The sequence below is a fragment of the Diabrotica virgifera genome, chromosome 2 (genome assembly GCF_917563875.1).
Source record: "Diabrotica virgifera virgifera chromosome 2, PGI_DIABVI_V3a".
In the NCBI taxonomy this organism is placed as follows: Eukaryota; Metazoa; Arthropoda; class Insecta; order Coleoptera; family Chrysomelidae; genus Diabrotica; species Diabrotica virgifera.
Window position 1 is genome coordinate 244,060,725 of NC_065444.1, and position 18,711 is coordinate 244,079,435.

The following is an 18,711-nucleotide window of genomic DNA, read 5'->3' on the forward strand; positions in this document are numbered from 1 at the left end:
TCATTAATTCCTGCATTTGAGAAAATGTTCGATGCCATATTTCGGGGACACACTATAGATGTGTAGATTATTGCATAAATCAATAGAATATTATAGTCATACTTTCATTTCAAATTAGTTCATTTTTCTGAGAAATTAATAGTTTACAATATTTGCATTTCATTCTATTTCGATTACGCCAGTCAATGCGCGAGATTAAGAACAATATATTATCTCCAAATTCTATCCTACTGCATGGATTTTAATGAAATTTTGGGAGTAGCCCAATCTCCTAATTCAAAGTCTATCCTATATACTATGGCGCTTTTATCATGGGGGAAGTTCCCACCACTTCTCAGGGGTGAAATATTTTTATTTTCGAATTACATGGAGAAAAAGGAAGATTTTTAAGAAAATTTAAAAATTCATTCTATACTTTGATCACATTTTTTAAAAAAACCATTCATTTTAAACCCGTTTAACTTTTTGAAAGTAGAAATAACACTATATTAAAAGGTATTGAGAAGAAAAACAATGCATTTAAATTATGGTGGATGGGGAGTTAAATGTATATACTTTTCATTTTTCCTTAAAGTACATTAGTCATTATATTTTTTGCACCATATCTCGCTTAGTTTGTAAGTAACCGACATTTAACGGTGCTCGTTTTAAAGGCCTTTTCAAACACTACAAAAGGTGTTGGTAGCATTATACACCTAAAACCTACCGTTCCTCTGTTATTTCAAGTTGAATACACCAATTTGAGCATGCACCAAAAAACAAACTATTTTCACCTACCATATCTCTTTTTGTATTATAAATAGAACATTTACGAAGGAACGAATCTCTTTATTATTTATAATCTAAAAAATGTTTTATATAGAGTTTTTAGTTCGATGCATAGTTTTTAAGGTATTCACAAAAAATCCGTCCGAAAAGGTGTCATTTTTCAATGAAAATGGCCAATTTTCAACTACGCATAACTCAAAAAGTATTGAGTTCTCAAAAAAAAGTATAGACCAGTTTTTGCTTAGAAATAGGTTCTTCAGCCACTTCCGTGCTTATTTTGACCAACAAATTTTCCACCCCCTTGAAGAAGTGGGAACCGCCCCAAGATAAAAGCGCCATAGTATATAGGGTAGATTTTGTTTCTTGAGCTATTCCCTACTTACTGTGAAAATATCAAGTACATCAATGTAGTAGGATGGAATTCGGAGCCAAATACCCTCATTGACTGCTCTACAATAATGCTCTGCTATGAACGCGTGAGAGAGGACACACATAAGATTATAGCAAAATTTCTATTTACCGTAACTTTTCGAGTTTTTGAGCTACAGCAATAAATTTTATGTCATTGGAAAGGTAATTTTGCATTCTTTCAAAATGTGTTAAAATATACAGGGCGTATCAAAAAAATTAAGATTTTTTATTCATTTCCGGTTCAACCGGAAGCCATATTTTTGGAAAAATCTATTGTGATAATAGATAATAAAATACCATATATGTTTGCAAAATGTCAAATTTTAGTTCCTATTAAGAAGGAAGTTACGGGTACTCGAATATTTTTTTATAAAAAATTCATAACTCCCCTCCTATGGGGAGTTAAGATATATGACTAATGTCATTCAATTTACTGATAGGATATCAAAAATATATCAAAAAATAAAAAAATTCCTTGGAGCTATTTTTGAGAAAATCTAGTTCAAATTTATGTCAAAATTTGACCCCTTAAATATAGGCAACCCGTAACTTTTTCTGAAAAACGATAACATCTTTCTTATAGCCCCATCTTTAGGCTATATAACGACTTTTTCAAATTAAACTTATCTTCAAAAACTTTTTAGATAGATAGGGAAATGTGTCGGGGGGGCGGTCGGCCATGTTGGCCGCCATTTTGAATTTGGAAATGTCAAATTCCGTACTTTTATTTACCTATCGGTGAGCTTACTTTGAGTTGAATTTCATTTATTTCTGTCAAAATTTGCCAAAATGGGCCCTAAATAACCCCCCTATTTCGGCGCCCCTTTGAGAGATTTTTTTTAAAAGCTTAGTTTCTCGACAAAATTCTCTTAAACTTACTCGTACCGAATTTCATCAAAATCGGTCCAGTAGTTTTTGCTGGGCGGTGGCGACATACGTACGTACATACTTCCGACATGTTTTTTTTTATTTGCTTTTTAGACTCAGGGGGACTCAAAACGTCGAAAAAAAGTGAAATCTGAAAAATTTTTTTTTGCACGATCCTATAACTTTATCTATTATACTATACTACGTATATAGTACGATAAAGTAAAACATACATTTTTCTCACGAAAAATTAAAATCTTTGATCTTTAAAAACTCAAAAAGTTTTGATTTATTTTAATAAATTTATATAACAAATTTTGCTTATAATTTGTCCCTCTATCGAATTGTGGGGTTATTTTGAATAAAATAATTTTCACCCCGAGCAGGGGTGGCATTCACCCCCAGGGTAAAAGCCAAGTTGGCACCATATCACCTTTGTTTCTTGAGATATCCTCTAACCACTCACCAATTTTCATGCAAATCAATGGAGGTTCAACGAAATCGGAGGTAATAGCTCATATCCACCTTCACTGACTGCAATATATAATTATATTGTTATAATATCTAAATATAACTTGAATAATATGGGTATAAGTTTTGAATTTCCTGGTAAGTTTGACATATATATTTTTCGACGGGAAAACAATCTGCTTCAGTAAAATTTAACAAAAAGCATCATTTACACCATTTTAAGTAAATACAAAACCCGCTTTTTCTGCTTCAGGATTTCCAATGTGTTACATCCCGTCTCTTCCTTACTCCATATGCAAATACAACGTTTGCGGCTTGTCCAAGTGCAGTTCCCTGACAGTTGAAAATTCCGTACACTCGGTCCGGTGCGATGTGGCTTGTATGACTGGAAATCCGGTAAGATACGAAGTTTTTGTTAACATAGTATAACATAACCCGAACATCATTTAAAGTTTCCCATAATATTTAGCATGAAAGGTTTAATTTAAAATTTCCATTTTATAGATATTCAAATCTGTAAAGTAATTGTGTTAGCTTACATAACTTACTTTTATCTAGTCAGTACCAACGCATTTGTAGATAGATATGCTCACGTACCTGTAAGAAAAATATAGAATCAGAGCCTGAACTTAAAAAGGAACGTTTAAATTTAGAAAGAAAAAATTTGTACTTGTTCTACATTTGATTTATAAAAATGTAAGCGCAATATTGCAGAAGGTGAAGGCCTATTATTAGGTCAGGGTAATAAGACAAAAATATACTCTGTTCGTGACACTTCAATAGCCAGGGTACTGAAGCGTTTTTTTGACAGGTAATACCTATTTTTTTTTCCATAATCATCACTACGATGATGATTATTACAATTACAATGTGGTCATAATTGACCAACGAGCAATTTTTATCTAACCTAAATTATTACTGTTCCTTAAAATTAAGAGCTTACCCCATAGCGTCTCTTATATAACCTAACAAGATAGTGCACTAATCTAGCATACACACTAACGCGCACAAGCACTATACTCTGCTTTTCACTTTCACCTATCACTTAAACTAGTTCAAATGGCTTGGTCCTCTTCAGTCTTCTAACTTGCCCAGTGGTATCAAGGGATTGACTCAATATTCTCGTGCATATGAAGTCGTTGCTTGTGACTTCCTGCCATCTTCTTGATGGTTGTATCCACCGTTTCCATTTCTAGGTTCTTGTGGAGATCACTGTTTGTCACATACCAAGGAGCATCTACAATATTTCTTAGTATTTTGTTCTGGAATCTTTGTATTCCTGCTATATTACTTGGTCTAGTACACCCCCATAGTGGGCATCCATAAGTCCATACAGGTCTCATTATTTGTTTGTAAAGCAGTAACTTATTAATGCATCGACAATGTGGAGTTTCTCTTAATTAGCCAATACATTTTTTTATATCTTATATTTAGTTCTTCCCTTTTTTTCTTAACGTGCACCTTCCAGCGTAGTTTTGCATCTAATGTTATAGACAAATACTTAGCAGTATCTGCATATGGTACTTGGATATTGTTGATTATAACTGGTATATATTGTATTTTTTTGTTGGTAAAATTAACATGGAGAGATTTAACTTCATTCAGCCTAATTCTCCATTTTTGTGTCTATTTATGGATTTGGTTAACTGCTATTTGGACCTTGTTGGTCGCCTTTTCACTTGTCCCTACTGCTTGAATAGCTGTATCATCAGCAAAGGTGGCAACTGTGTTGCCTTCCAGTGCAGGTATATCACACGTGTATAGTAGGTATAGGACCGGACCCAACACACTGCGTTGTGGAACACCTGCTCTAATTTCTTTTAAGTTTGAAAAACTGTCTTCTTGCTTAATTCTAAAATGTCGTTCTTTTATGTATGATTGTAAAAGTTTTAAGTACTGTATAGGTAAAAAACATTTTATTTTGTATGTTAAACCTTCATGCCAGACTTTATCAAAAGCCTGTGCAGCATCAAGGAATACAGTTGAACAGACTTTCTTTTCTTCTAGGGATCTTTCGATAATATTTGTAATTCTGTGCACCTGGTCAATTGTTGAATGCTTAGTTCTAAATCCGAATTGATGTGTCGGTATCAAATTCCTTGCTTCAATACTTGGTTTTATTCTCTTGAGGGGCAGTGTCTTAAACAGCTTCGATATTACAGGAAGCAGAGATATCGGTCTGTATGACGAAACCTCATGTGCTGGTTTTCCTGGTTTAGGAATCATAATGACTTCCGCCATCTTCCATATCATTGGTACATATTTTAGTCTGAATGCACGGTTAAAGAGGTTTGTTAATTTTACGATAGCTCTTCGGGAAAGGTAGTACCTACAAGAACAAATTGTAACTATTTCCTGCGTAGGATCTGTCGGCCATTTTTATTTATAAACAATTTAGTGTCAAAAAACGGCACTTTTTCTCTTTCTTTTTTCAAATCAATGAAAAATATTAAGACATGATTTTCTTAGTAAAAACGTTTTCGAGATACTGAAAAAAGCTTTAAAATGGCGTATTACAAAGTTTGATATATTCATTTATTGTTAATATAATTTCGAAAAAGGTCGAAATAGAAAAAAAAATAATTTCGCAGTAACTATTATATAAGTGTACAGCTTTGAAATTTTTGTTAAATGAGGGATCTTTGGAGCTTAATTGATAAAAATTTCAAAGCGATTCATTCAGTTGTTTAAATTTTATTCAAATTGTTTATCCAAGAGAGCTTTTTTGCAATAACATAAATAAAAAAAAAATAATTTTAGAACCATTCTACAGATATCAATTGAAAGAGCATGAGTTAAACTTTCAAACTGGTTTAAAAAAAAGTTAAATTTCTTAAGAACTTTTTAAAAAAAATCTATTTTTTTACCGTGTTTTAGATGCACAACTACCAAGTAATGTTATGTATATGATAATTGATGAAAAATTGTAATTTGTGATATAAAAAAATAAAAAGTTTATAAGGAAAAATGCATTTTTTATTTACTTTTTTAAACCAATTTGAAAATTTGGCTCATGTTCTTTTCAAGACAGTGACAGTTTTCAATATTTGACATGGCATCGGAAATATTTTGAGATGTCGATTAAATAATGATAGTGTATTTGATAAATAATTGATTTAAGACGTGAACTTAATAAAAAGCTATTTATTATTTAGCTATATGTATATTGTTTATATTAAGATCCAAGCAGAGAATACATCAGGATATATTCTGTGATCCAAGTATTTTTTAATTAAGTAACAATATATTATTAAAAAATCACTTTAAAACTTTTCCTCTTTTCTCGATTTAGTATCAGTTTTTGTTGTACATATAAATTATTACACTCACTGAATACATAGTTAGTGAAAAAATTATCAGTAGTAATTGCACAAGAGCTCTAAAATTATTGAATTTTTCCCGAGTGTCACTTTGGCAGTTTTAATTTCACGAGCCGAAGGCGAGTGAAATTATGTCAAAGTGTCACGAGGGCAAAAATTCTATATTAATTTTAGAGTTTGAGTGCAATTTGTTGCGATTATTTCATGAATAAAACTGTTCAAAACCAAAATTTTATTGTAATGTATATATGTAAGTACCAATTAGTGAAACTAAACACACAGTTGTTATAAATATGTATTTGACGGTTGAAAGTCATCACTTTTAAAATTTTTAAAACATTTGTCATTAATGTTACTGAGAATGTATTTTTTCGTAGCAACGAAAGGCATCTGACGTAATATGCCTAACGACGGGAGATTATCAAATTTATCACCTTAATTTGCATGTCTGTAGCTTTCTATTGGTCAGAATCTCCTAGGAATGAAATAATCACATTTATTAACTGAACTAATGATTTGCAATTATACAAATAACATTTACCCAAGAACATTCAAAAGCCATCCATTTAAAGTTAATGATGACATTGTCAATTAGAATGACATTTTAGTAATGTTTACATATCCATACCAGTGTGAATTTTACTACACGTAATTTGTCGTGTAAAGACAGAAAAAGTAGGGATAGCCGTAAAATATTTGCGAATTATATACCCATGGCCTTAACAAACAAAAGAGAATTAATTATACATTTAAAGACGCAAATGTGTTAAAATAGTTCAGTACAAGCAGTGATCACAGGTTAGTTAGAGCTAAAATAACGATATAGATCGAAAAGGAAAGACGCAAAGTGATAAATAAGAAACACCCAAAGAAATGGTCAAAACCAACTAATATTCAGGAGTTCAAAAAATTTATTAATAATACATTGAAAGATATAACAAAAATAGACATTAATAAATTGAACAAACAAATAATCACCACAATACAACAGGTTCAAACTAAATATTGTCCATCAAACCAAAAAGATGAAAAACTAAGCCAACCTAGTAAAACGCTTATAGAACTTGAACGACAGATGAAAGGAGATAATTTAATTAACAAAAAATTGTTCTTGGAGGCCCCTGTATAAATAATCATGTTAATGTTTATATTACTGAATAGAGAATTGAATGACCTTTCAAATGAGCTAGCACACAACACCTATTCCCTATTTAAAAATAAGGGGTGGGTGAAGTGGAAGGGTGGGGATTGACAAATGACAGATGTAGGTACCGTAAAAATGTGTCCCCTTTAGATCAAGAATCGACCTGTTTCGTCACTTCCTTAAAATCTAATAAATACTGCCAAATATCGAGGTGGACTGTTTTCTTTGGCCCACTCTACTCCTACTGAAAAATATCGATAAAATATCTTTATTTTTTTACATCAGAAAATTGTTGTTTTGAAGTTAAATCTGGTTAAGTTTTGTGAGTTTTTCCATTTTAAATGCAATTTATAGTAATGCAATGTTTAAAATAATTATTAATAATTTTTAAAAATGTGTTTACATTTAACAGTATTTATATTTAACAAAATATTCTCATATCATCATGTAGCATCTATTAAACATTCTCTATTTTCAGTCATATGTAAATCAATAAACTATTTTTCTTTTAGTTTTGCGAAGGACCTATGCACCGGTCGTCCGCTCCGCCAAAAATGAACTCGCATTGGTCGAAGTGGAGTCATCAGGAAATCGCAGTAGCGGATGGTAGTGAATCACAGCCCAGCAGGACTTCTAGCGAAGCGTCTAGCAGCAAAAAGTTCAGTTCGGTCGCTACATGCATAAATAAGTATAGGTTAGTGGTATTCGATAACAAAATTTATAGTTTGCATATATATGCTTGTGGTCTTTGTAAACAGAGCCGTGTTTAGATAAGTTGGCAGGAAAATTTAATTTTGATGCCAAACAAGTTAGAATTGTGTCAAATATTTTTGGTTTTTATAATACTTACAAGATTCGGTTTAGAATTATTTCCCCAAGTTTCAGACGATTGTAAAGAAATATTTTTCACGAAAAAATGCAAACAACTGCAACTAAAATTAGAAGATAAAAAAACATCGCGTTGGAACAAATGATTTTTTTCTGGCTAGTCACATTTGGAACGTAACATAATTTTAAATAATCCCTAGGATTACACATATATTTCCTCAAGAATTAGAGTGGATTGCACTAAGGTATTTCTTAAATTGTTAAAGTTTTTCCAGAAATTTAGTTACGCAACCGAAGAATCGTCTGTTTTGCTGGTTCTGGATGAACACATACGAGGTTAAGCGAGCAAAAGAGGACTGAATGGAACAAAGATGTCGTGAAATGAAAGAACTACAAAGAAAACATGACGAGTTTAATATACATAAAAAGCTTACAGAAATTACCTACACTTAGAAAAAAAGAACTCCTCACTTTATGAGAAACACCAAAGGTAAAATAATTCTCGACTTGGATGAAAAAAAGGAAGAATGGACTAACTATATAAAAGAGCTCTTCCTGGATACGAGGCCACCACTTAACACCACAAAGTATACGAGTACTGGTTCTAGTATTTTAAAAGCGGAACTAGACAAAGCCATCAAACAGGGCAAAAATGGGAAATCTCCAGGACCTGACCAAATACCATCAGACTGGCTCAAACTTCTGAATGACGACAATGTCTTACAACTAACAAACATTTATAACCATATATACGAGACTGGAATGATGCCATAGATATGGTTAGAGTCTACTTTTATTCCACTCCCACAAAAACTTAATACATCATCATGTAAAGACTTTAGACTAATTAGACTCATGAGCCACTCTCTCCAGCTACTTCTTAAGATAATTCTTAATAAAATCAAGCAGAAATGTTAAGAGACAATGGGAAACAAACAATTCGGTTTCAGAGAAAGATTGGGAACAAGGGAAGCTTTGTTCCCAATGTTAACATTACTTCAACGATCATGGGAAATACAGAAATCAATTTCCGTCTGCTTTGTAGATTTTGAGAAGGAGTTTGATAGAGTTCAACATTATAGGTTGTTTGAATATCTAGATTTGATTGGAATAGATGATAATGATCTGAGACTGACTTTTACAACATCTATATTGGAATCAAGAAGCTTCTATTCTGGTAGACGGCAAATAAACAGACAAAATTGGCATTCAAAGAGGCGTCAGATAGGGTTGTGTGTTATCCCCAACTTTGTTTAACGTATACTCAGAAATAATTTTTAATGAAGCCTTGGAAGGACAATGTGGAGTTCAAATCGGGGGAGAAACTATTAACAACATCAGATATGCAGACGACACCGAGGTCATGGCTGAAAATATCGAAGATCTTCAATTCCTTATAGATTGAGTCACTAGAGAATGCTCCAATATCGGACTTAACATAAATGCAACAAAGACAAAGTTACATGTGGTTAGTAAAAGAGACGTCGGCCCTATGCATCTAACTGTCAGTGATGAACCAATAACAAAAGTCAACCATTTTAAATACCTAGGATGTTGGATAAACGAGACACTAAATCCGGAGAAATTGCAAAAGGAGCATTTATGAAACTTAGATGTATTCTGAGCAACTCTAAGCTGAACATACAACTAAGAATCAAGTTCCTAAAATGTTATGCGTATCCTGTATTACTATATGGATGTGAAACCTGGATTATGAAGGTTAATATGATGAACAAATTAGAAGCCTTTGAGATGTGGTCGTATCGTAGAATGCTCAGAATATCTTGGGTTCAACGCATTTCAAACAGAGAAGTCTTAAACGTAGTAGGTCAAGGCGAAGGTGATTTAACCAAGATTATAAAAAAGAGAAAACTTGAATATCTGGGGCATATAATGAGAGGTAGCAGATACAGGATGCTGCAGTTAATACTCAATGGAAAGATCGACGGAAAAAGAGGAATTGGTCGGAAGAAATATTCATGGCCTCGAAACCTTCGTCAATGGACTGGCTTACCAGTAGATCAATTGTTACATGCTGCACAAGATCGACAACGATATCGGCAAATTGTTATGGAAGCTACCCACGCCTAAAAATTTTTGCACGGTACTTCAAGAAGAAGCTGTGCATCGCATCCAATCAGTGGACGTTTCATTTTTTGCAAATTTGACAGCATATTTAGAGACGAGAAAATAATCAGACACAATGATGGAAGGCCAATTTCTCACATTTTCAGCTATTGTCGAAAATGCAGTGAGTGGGTTTAAAAATACAGGTCTCTGGGCTGTTGATCATAATATTTTCCCTGATCATCTGTTACCTCCCTAGAATACAACAGACAAGCCTAATATAGCAGTATTGTCAGTCAACGCTGATGAAATTGATAAAGAATCAACGACATCGCATGTTGAAAACGATAAATCGTACGATGAAGCAAACTACACGAAAAATGGTGAGTGCATTATTACACTATGTCATAGTCCTCCACAGTAAAGTTACAGTATGTCGGCCACGTTATGAGTACGGATAAATAAGTGTTGCTACAAACTATAATGCAGGGAAAACTACAGGGAAAACGAAGTGTCCGAAGAAGGCGCATCTCCTGGCTCAACAATTTGAGAAAGAGGTATAGTTGCAGTTCCGTCGACTTGTCCAGAGCTGCAACCTCAAAAGTGAAAATAGCTGTGATGATCACCAACCTCCTTAGAGAAGACGGTACCTAAAGAAAAAAATTAAAACTCAAACATCCAGATTAAAATAAAGCACCTAGCCGCAAAAGAAAACCAACTCCAACTGTATTCACTAGCAGTCAAATCATGGCAGAAGTCAAACAAAAAGAAACGAAGTGGTCATCAGGAAATCGCAGTAGCGGATTGTAGTGAATCACGGCCCAGCAGGACTTCCAGCGAAGCGTCTACTAGCAAAAAGCTCACTTGGGTCGCTACATGCATAAATAAGTATAGTTTAGTAGTATTCGATAACAAAATTTATAGTTTGCATATACTTACATAATATATGCTGGTGGTCTTTGTAAACAGGGCCGTGTTTGAGTAAGTTGGCAGAAACATTAAATTTTGATGCCAGAAAGTCATTACGTTAAATATTTTTGGTTTTGGTAAAACTGATAAATTGTGGTCTGAAATTATTTCTCCATGAAGTTTTCAGGTGACCCTAAAGAAATATATATTTTCATAAATTTTAAAGAACACCAATTCGTTGAGTCTGCGTTCCAGTCGTCCATCACACATGATTCTTCTTTCCTTTCTAATTTATTGGTACAAAAAATACTACCTGCAAAAGAAGCCATTGGAGAAAGAACAATTGACTTAAACGGCAGCAGAAACCAAAAACCATGGTTCACACAGGAAGTCAAAGATTTAGCAAAAGAGAAGAAAGATGCATACGTAAGATATATTAACAATAGGACCCCAGAAGAGTATCAAAGATATAAATCAGAAAGAAATAGAACAACTAACAGAATCAAAGATCTAAAACAAATATATTGGGAAAATTCTCAAATGACATGGAACATGATTTACGAGGAGGTCAAAGGAAGGTATGGAACACGTTGAGGAACAGGAAGAAGCCGGTTACCGAAGAATTACAAATTAACGCAATAAAACCAGAAGAATGGTTAACTCATTTCGAGAATCTATACAAAGACGATAACGACGATAATAATGAAGTACAAAGAAATGACCTACAAAACATTCACCAAAAAGAAAACAGAGAACGACAACATCACCCAAGAAGAAGTAAACGAAGCAATCAGAAGATCAAAAAATAGAAAATCACCAGGTCCGGATAATATACCAAATGAATTAATTAAATACGGAGGTACAAAAATAATAGAAGAGATAACAACATTATTCCAAAAAATTGTAAACAACATGACAGTACCAGAGGAATGGAGAGAGAGAGTATAACAATACCCATCTACAAGAAAGGCGTAAAGACAGATCCTACGAACTACCGAGGAATTACACTACTCAATTCTACATCAAAACTATTGACAAAAATTATATCCCAAAAAATATATAAGAAAGCCAGTGTATCGGAAAAACAACAGGGTTTTCGCCCAAACAGATCTACAATAGACGCTATTTTCATAATGCGACAATTAGTTGAGAAATCAATAGAATTCGACAAGCCCATGTTCACATGCTTTGTAGATCTGAAACAAGCATTCGACAGAGTACGATTAAAGGACGTGCTCACTATCCTTGAAAAGAAAAACATAAGTCAGATGTATAGAAACATAATCAAAGAGCTCAATAGATCCAACAAAACACGAATTAAAACCACACACGGGCTCACGGAAGAAATTAAAATCAATGCAGGCATTAGACAAGGGGACAGCCTCAGTCCATGCCTATTTAAATTAATAATGGATGAAGTTATAGGTAGTGTTAACATAATGAATCAGGGATACAAAATTGGTAACCGAACCATGAGAATACTTTGCTACGCAGATGATGCAATCTTAATAGCCGAAAACGAAGATGACTTACAACGCCTACTACAAAAATTCAAAATAACCGCCGAAAAGTATAACCTGACACTATCCAAAGAGAAAACCCAATCGATGGTAATATCCAGGAACCCAATTAGATATAAGTTAGTAGTGGACGACCATATAATCGAACAGGTAATGGATTGCAGATACTTAGGTGTGGAAATATCTAGCGACAGGCATCTGTGGCAAGAATCAAAACAGCAGGCAATGAAAGCAGCGAGAATATCTGGTTTCCTGAGGGATATAATCTGGCGGAATAAATATATGAGCACCGAAAGCAAAGTCCGCATTTATAAGACATGTGTTAGACCCGTACTGACATACGCAGCTGAGACAAGGGCCGAGACAACAACGACCAAACAGATAATGAGAACAACAGAGATGAAAACCCTAAGATCCATAAGAGGTATCACACTCAGAGATAGAGTACGAAACGAAGACACATTGAGAGAGCTAGGCGTTCATGCCGTAGTGAGATGGACAAGACCGCGACGACGCATGTGGAGGGACCACGTAGATCGGATGGACCCTGAACGTATGGCGCATTGGGCGAAAACACAGAAGCCCAACACCAAGCGACCCATATGAAGACCCAAAAAACGATGGTACGAGAGTTGGAGCTCCGGATCGCAGCAAAGACTGTAACAGAAGAAACAGGACATAGTCCTATTACAAGAAGAAGAAGAAGAAGAAGAAAAAATACTACCACACCATTCTTTCGTAATTATTTCTTAGTGTCAGGTCTTTTCTATTAATTGATGGTTTTTTCTTCTGATTCATAACCGTCCATTTAACTAACTCGACATCAATATTGTTCAGGCCAGCGGACCATCGTTTTTAAGTGTTTTTATGACATGTCTAATTTCTTCAAGGCTTAGTATATTTCTAATTCGACCGTTTGATACTCATTTTTTCCTTTGGTCTCATCATCTTCATTGTTTTAATCTTTTTCTTTAGTCAAATAGTCTTTAGTCAAATTTGGGATATTCAATGCATTCTTATTTCTTTCGAAATTCTTACGAGCTTCTCTAATGTTGTCTTACCTCTCTGTAGAATATTTTACTTTAATTGTAACTATCGCACCCCGACTGAATAGTGCCACAATTATAAAAATTAAAAAAAAAATGAGTAAGCGGCCGTAGCGCAATGGCATAATCGCTGGCCTCATACGCCAGTGCAGGTGGGTGGTAGCCCTGCCAAAGACAAACAATTTTTCATTTCTAAAAATGATACGAGCCATCTCACCGTGCCTCGGAGAGCCGTCGGTCACCCTGGGCTAGTGTACATCGACACTTGTTACTTGAAACGGGGTTAAAGATGTAAATGGCGCCGGAACAATCCGAAAGGATCTCCTCGGCAAAAATGCCATGAGATATTATTATCTAAAAAATGAAAAATCGTTTTTTTGACCCACCACTTCATTGTGGAAAAATGTCATATAATTTTGATATCTTAGAATCTGCATAGTGTGCCTGTATCGTTATTACCATTTCCGATTTTGGCTCCCTCAGCATTAGCAAAAGCACCACAAGACAGTTTGCGTTCCCGTGATAAGTGTCATTTATGTTTAAATACTGCCCTAACATGTGATAATGCATTTGTTAGCCAAGAAAACTTACTCAAGTAAAACTTCTCTAGTACCATTATGACAGCCCTGGCATTAAGGCTATCCTCTCCCGGTGAGGGTGGTTATCCCTTATCCGAGGGGTGGAATAATTGATACGCCTTTACTTGTTGAGTTGTTTTATTTACACTCGCATGAGCATAAGCTGGTAGCACCGCACCCAAAGAACGTCTGGTGTAGAAAGAGACACTATCTTTAATGTGGAAATATTACGTCTGATCTCCAAAATAGAATGACGAATGTCTAATATAATAATAAGAATTCCCTTGTTATAGTTTTGCTGTTTATATATTTAGAAATGCCTATTCAGCATCGACCATGAAAAGTGTTTATAATTGACTCTGCAATTATTAGTGAATCGTGATCTAGGATAACAATATTTGTATAATCGAATGAAGGTTGTAATATTGTTATGATGACATAAATAACTGAAAGTAATTATCGTAGATAATTACAGGGTGTTTTTAAGATATATCTACTGAGTACAGATGAATTCTTGTACACCTTCCCTTTTTAGGAATTTTCCGAATACGGGGAGGGAAATTTGCAAGTCGTGCCACCAACCCATACTGTGTTGTAATCAATACAAAAAATTTATTTTATATACAAACTTCCTAAGCCTACGCAAATACATAAATAATATAAAATGTTCGTTTAACAACATTGTTTCGTAACACTTGTCACTCACTGTGTTTTCGGATTGTAAGCATATAATCTATTCTTATGTATTTCCTTGATTTTATTGTTTTCTATTCTGATTTTACAATTAACGTTATTTACTTCTGTTATCGTGAAAGAACCTACATAAAGACTATCAAACTTACCATTCTCTTCCCTTTTTACAAGAACTAGGTCTCCTATTTTAAAGTGTTGTGGTGTTGCTTTGAGCTTATTCTTTTCTTGCCGCTTTTTTGTGTTTTAATAAGAAGGTTCTGGCTCTCTCGTGTGCGCTTTGTAGTTTGTATCGTAACTCATTGTAGTAGGCATCTATATTGTAACATGGTTGAATCTCATGTGTAAGGTCTTCCGGTAGGTTAACCTTCCTGCCATATAACAGTTCGAACGGTGTGTATCCATGATACGCGTTAGGGGTTGTATTGTAGCAGTATGTGAACATTCTGCAACACACACCCCAATTTTCTCTGTCTTCGTCTATGAATGCTCTTACGTACTCGTTCAACGTTCTGTGTAGTTTTTCGCAATTCCAATGGACTGTGGGTGGTATGCCGTTGAAAAGTTGTGTTCTATTTTTAATAGCTTTGTTAATTCCTGCATTACTTCGTTCTTATACTCTGTGCCTTGGTCTGTTCTTATTTGCTTCATGAGTCCGTATGTTGGTATGAAATGATCAAAGATTCCTCTTGCTATTGTCTCTGCTTCTTTATTGCACACTGGTATGCTGACCGCGTATTTTGTCAGTTCACACAACATTGTGATACAGTATTTATTACCTTCATTATTTCTCGTGAATGGACCTATTGTATCTATGTATACTATGTCCCATGGTTTGGAAGATGTGTCCGATATCACGAACTCTTCGACATGTGTTCTTTTCGGTTTGTTAATTTGACATTTGTGGCATTGTTTTACGTATTTTCTTACGTCTTTTTCCAAATTTTTCCGTCGGAATCTTGCCTTTAGCTTCTTAATTAGTCTGTTATTCCCTACGTGTCCTCCGAACATCGGGTGATTATGGTATTCTCCTATTAATCTGTGTTTTTCTTTGTCATCTTTTATTGTTTCTGGTACTTCACATATGTATATTTCTATATTCTTCAATTTTTTATTTCCTTCTTTAATAAATTCATCAATTGTGCACATTTTAAAAATAATATCATTTACGTATATTTTTACTTTACGTACTGCATTCTCTACCGCCAGCTTATCAAGCTGTACCAACGCTTGGTTTAAATCGAAACGATTCAATCCTGTGGCTATGCTTTTGCTGCATTTTATTTTGTTTTTGGCCCTAATGCTCAGTCTTGGTGAGATTAGTTCTGCTCCAAAGGACAAAATTGGTAGTCTATGCGCCTCTAAATTATTTAGTACCTTCCTTACTGTCTGTTTGGTGGCTTCTGGCTGTAGTGCGAGTTCACTTTCAGCCTTTGTTTGTCTTGCTTCTTTCTCCTTTTCTTTTGCTTGAGCTCTTGTTATAGCTAGTATATGGGCGTTGTCTATGTATAGGTTTTTTAGTTGATGCAATGTTATTCTTGAAAGGCTGTCTGCGTAGTTACTTTTCCCTGTTATATACTCTATTTCGAAGTCATATTCTTCTAGGTCTAATCTGATCCTCGTGAGTTTTGAGGTTGGTTCTTTCATTGCAAATAGGTGTGTCAAAGGTTTATGGTCTGTTTTTACTTTGAATGTTGGTGCTCCATATAGATAACATTTAAAATAATTAATTCCCCAATGAATCGCTAGTAATTCCTTAACGATTATAGGTTTATTACTTTCTCCTTTACTAAAACTTCTTGATGCATATGCTATAGGTAGGTCAATTCCGTTGTAATCTTGACTTAGGATTGCTGAACAACTCTCATTGGATGCGTCTGTTGTTAAGATAAACTGTTTGTTGAAATCAGGATATTTTAAAATTGGTGGTTTCGTCAGAGATGCTTTAAGCTTTTTGAATGCTTTTTCACACTCCTCGGTCCACGAAAATTCTACTCCTTTCCTCGATAATTTGTTGAGTGGTCTGCATATTTCCGCAAAATTTTTAATAAAACGTCTGTAATAGTTGCAAAATGCTACAAATCTCTTTGTTTCTTCCGCTGTCTTAGGTGTCGGATATTGTTCAATTGCTGCATACTTCGCTTTGTCTGGTGATACTCCCTCTTGAGAAAGATCATGTCCTAAATATGTTACTTCCCTTCTAAAGAATTGACATTTTCCTGGGTTAAGTTTCAAATTGAATTTTCGACATGTCTCGAATGTCTTTTTCAGGTTGTCTAAGTGATGTTTTTCGGATATTCCAATTACTACGATATCGTCCATGTAAAGAAATGCTTTGTCTGGTGTTAATCCTGAAAATGCTATTGACATCATTCTTGAAAAGCTATTTGGGCTTACATTTAATCCAAAAGGTAATCTGGTAAATTGAAATGCTCCATTTTCTGTGCTGAACGATGTGTATTTTCTCGATGATTTTTCTAATGGTATCTGGTGAAAGCCTGACATTAAGTCTATAACTGAAAACCATTTTGCTCTTCCTAGTTGATCTAATATCGAATCTATTCTTGGTAATGGAAATTTGTCTGTAACTATCTTCTTGTTCAGTTGTCTAAAATCTATGCATAATCTCCATGCTTTTCCTCCATCTATAGCTTTTTTCGGTACCAGTACTACTGGGCTGTTGTACTCGGATGTAGATGGTTCTATGATTCCTTGGTCTCTTAGGTTTTGTACTTGTCGATTTAATTCCTCTGTTTGCGCATGAGGTGTCCTATAATTCTTGATATATACCGGAGTTTGGCCTTTAACTCTTAGATTTTGTTCGTAGAAATTGTTACAGATTAACATATCATGCCTTAGGGCGAATATGTCTGAATATTCCTCGCATAACGATACTAAGTTTTCTCGTATGTATTCTGGTATGTCTAATTTCAGTGATTCTCGTAATTCTTTTTTTCTGTCCTTGCTGTCGTTGACTAGCCTATATGTATTGAATAGTTTAATATCCAACGTCCTGATTTTGCTTGCGTCTACATTTACTGTTTCATACGTTGTGTTCAAAATTTTGATGTATGGATTATTACTTGAAATAATTGCTCTTGCTATGAATATTCCTGGTTGTATTTCTTGCTGTTCCACTATCCTGTCTTTCTTTAACGTTTGAAAAATTTTTACGATTCTGTAAATTTCACATCTAGGCGGTATTATTATGGTGTCATTGTCTATATTATCCAGAATTTTCGTACTAATGTAACAATCGTTGTCCTCTTTAATGTGCATTTTAAGGTTTGCGTAATCTAGTATACATTGAAAGTTAGAAATAAAGTCTCTCCCAATGATTCCGTCTGTTGGAATTGGAAAGTTGGGTTCTACCAATTGAAAGATGTGTTCGAATCGAGTTCCTTTTACTTCGAGTGTTGTCTCAACTTCTCCCATTGTTTGCAACTCTCCTTTAGTGACTCCTTTTATTTTCGCCTTTGTGTTTGGTTTCACCTGTTCCTTCATAAAATCTTGTGAACATTTTAGTATTGAAATGTCAGCTCCTGTGTCTATGATAAAAGTGCTTGTGTTTTCAAGAATTCCTGTTTTCATTCGTACAAAGTTCGTTAGGTTTAGGTCGAAGTTGTAAATGTTATATTTTATTTCTGCCTGTGTGCTTCCAACTTCTTGTTCATTCAAAACCCCAACTGCTGGTTTTCTTGCTCTTCTTGACTGTCCTCTATTTCTAGTAACCTTACGTTCCTGTTACGTCCGCCTCTCTGGTTTCCTCTGTATGTTTGATTGTTAAATTGTCTGTATCCTCTGTTCGAATAATTTCGTTGACTGTCCGTTGCTTCTCCTTCGTTCCGTTGTCCGAAGTTATTTCTTCTTCCTCTGTCATATTTGTTATGGTATCCTCTTCTGTATTGCTGCTGTCCTCTCCTATTCTCGTAGTTTGTCCTATAATTTAAGACTCTTCCTTGTGCATTTTCTTCAGTCCTATCGATCGACAAAAATTTAGATACTACTTCCTGCGGTGATGTAAAGTTACCTGCTTCCAGTATTAGCTTAGCTTTCTCTGCATTAGCGTTTCGTTTCATTGTTGTTACTACT

At 34.5% G+C, this 18,711-nt stretch overlaps 1 protein-coding gene across 1 annotated transcript in view; it reads left to right on the top strand.

The window, feature by feature from the left end:
* Positions 1-18,711, top strand: part of LOC114337688 (uncharacterized) — a 50,758-nt gene that overhangs the window by 15,474 nt on the left and 16,573 nt on the right. The window contains exons 3-4 of the mRNA XM_028288201.2: positions 2,771-2,913; positions 7,494-7,675. Coding sequence (XP_028144002.1) covers positions 2,771-2,913; positions 7,494-7,675 — 325 coding nt within the window. The remainder of the gene's footprint in view (positions 1-2,770; positions 2,914-7,493; positions 7,676-18,711) is intronic.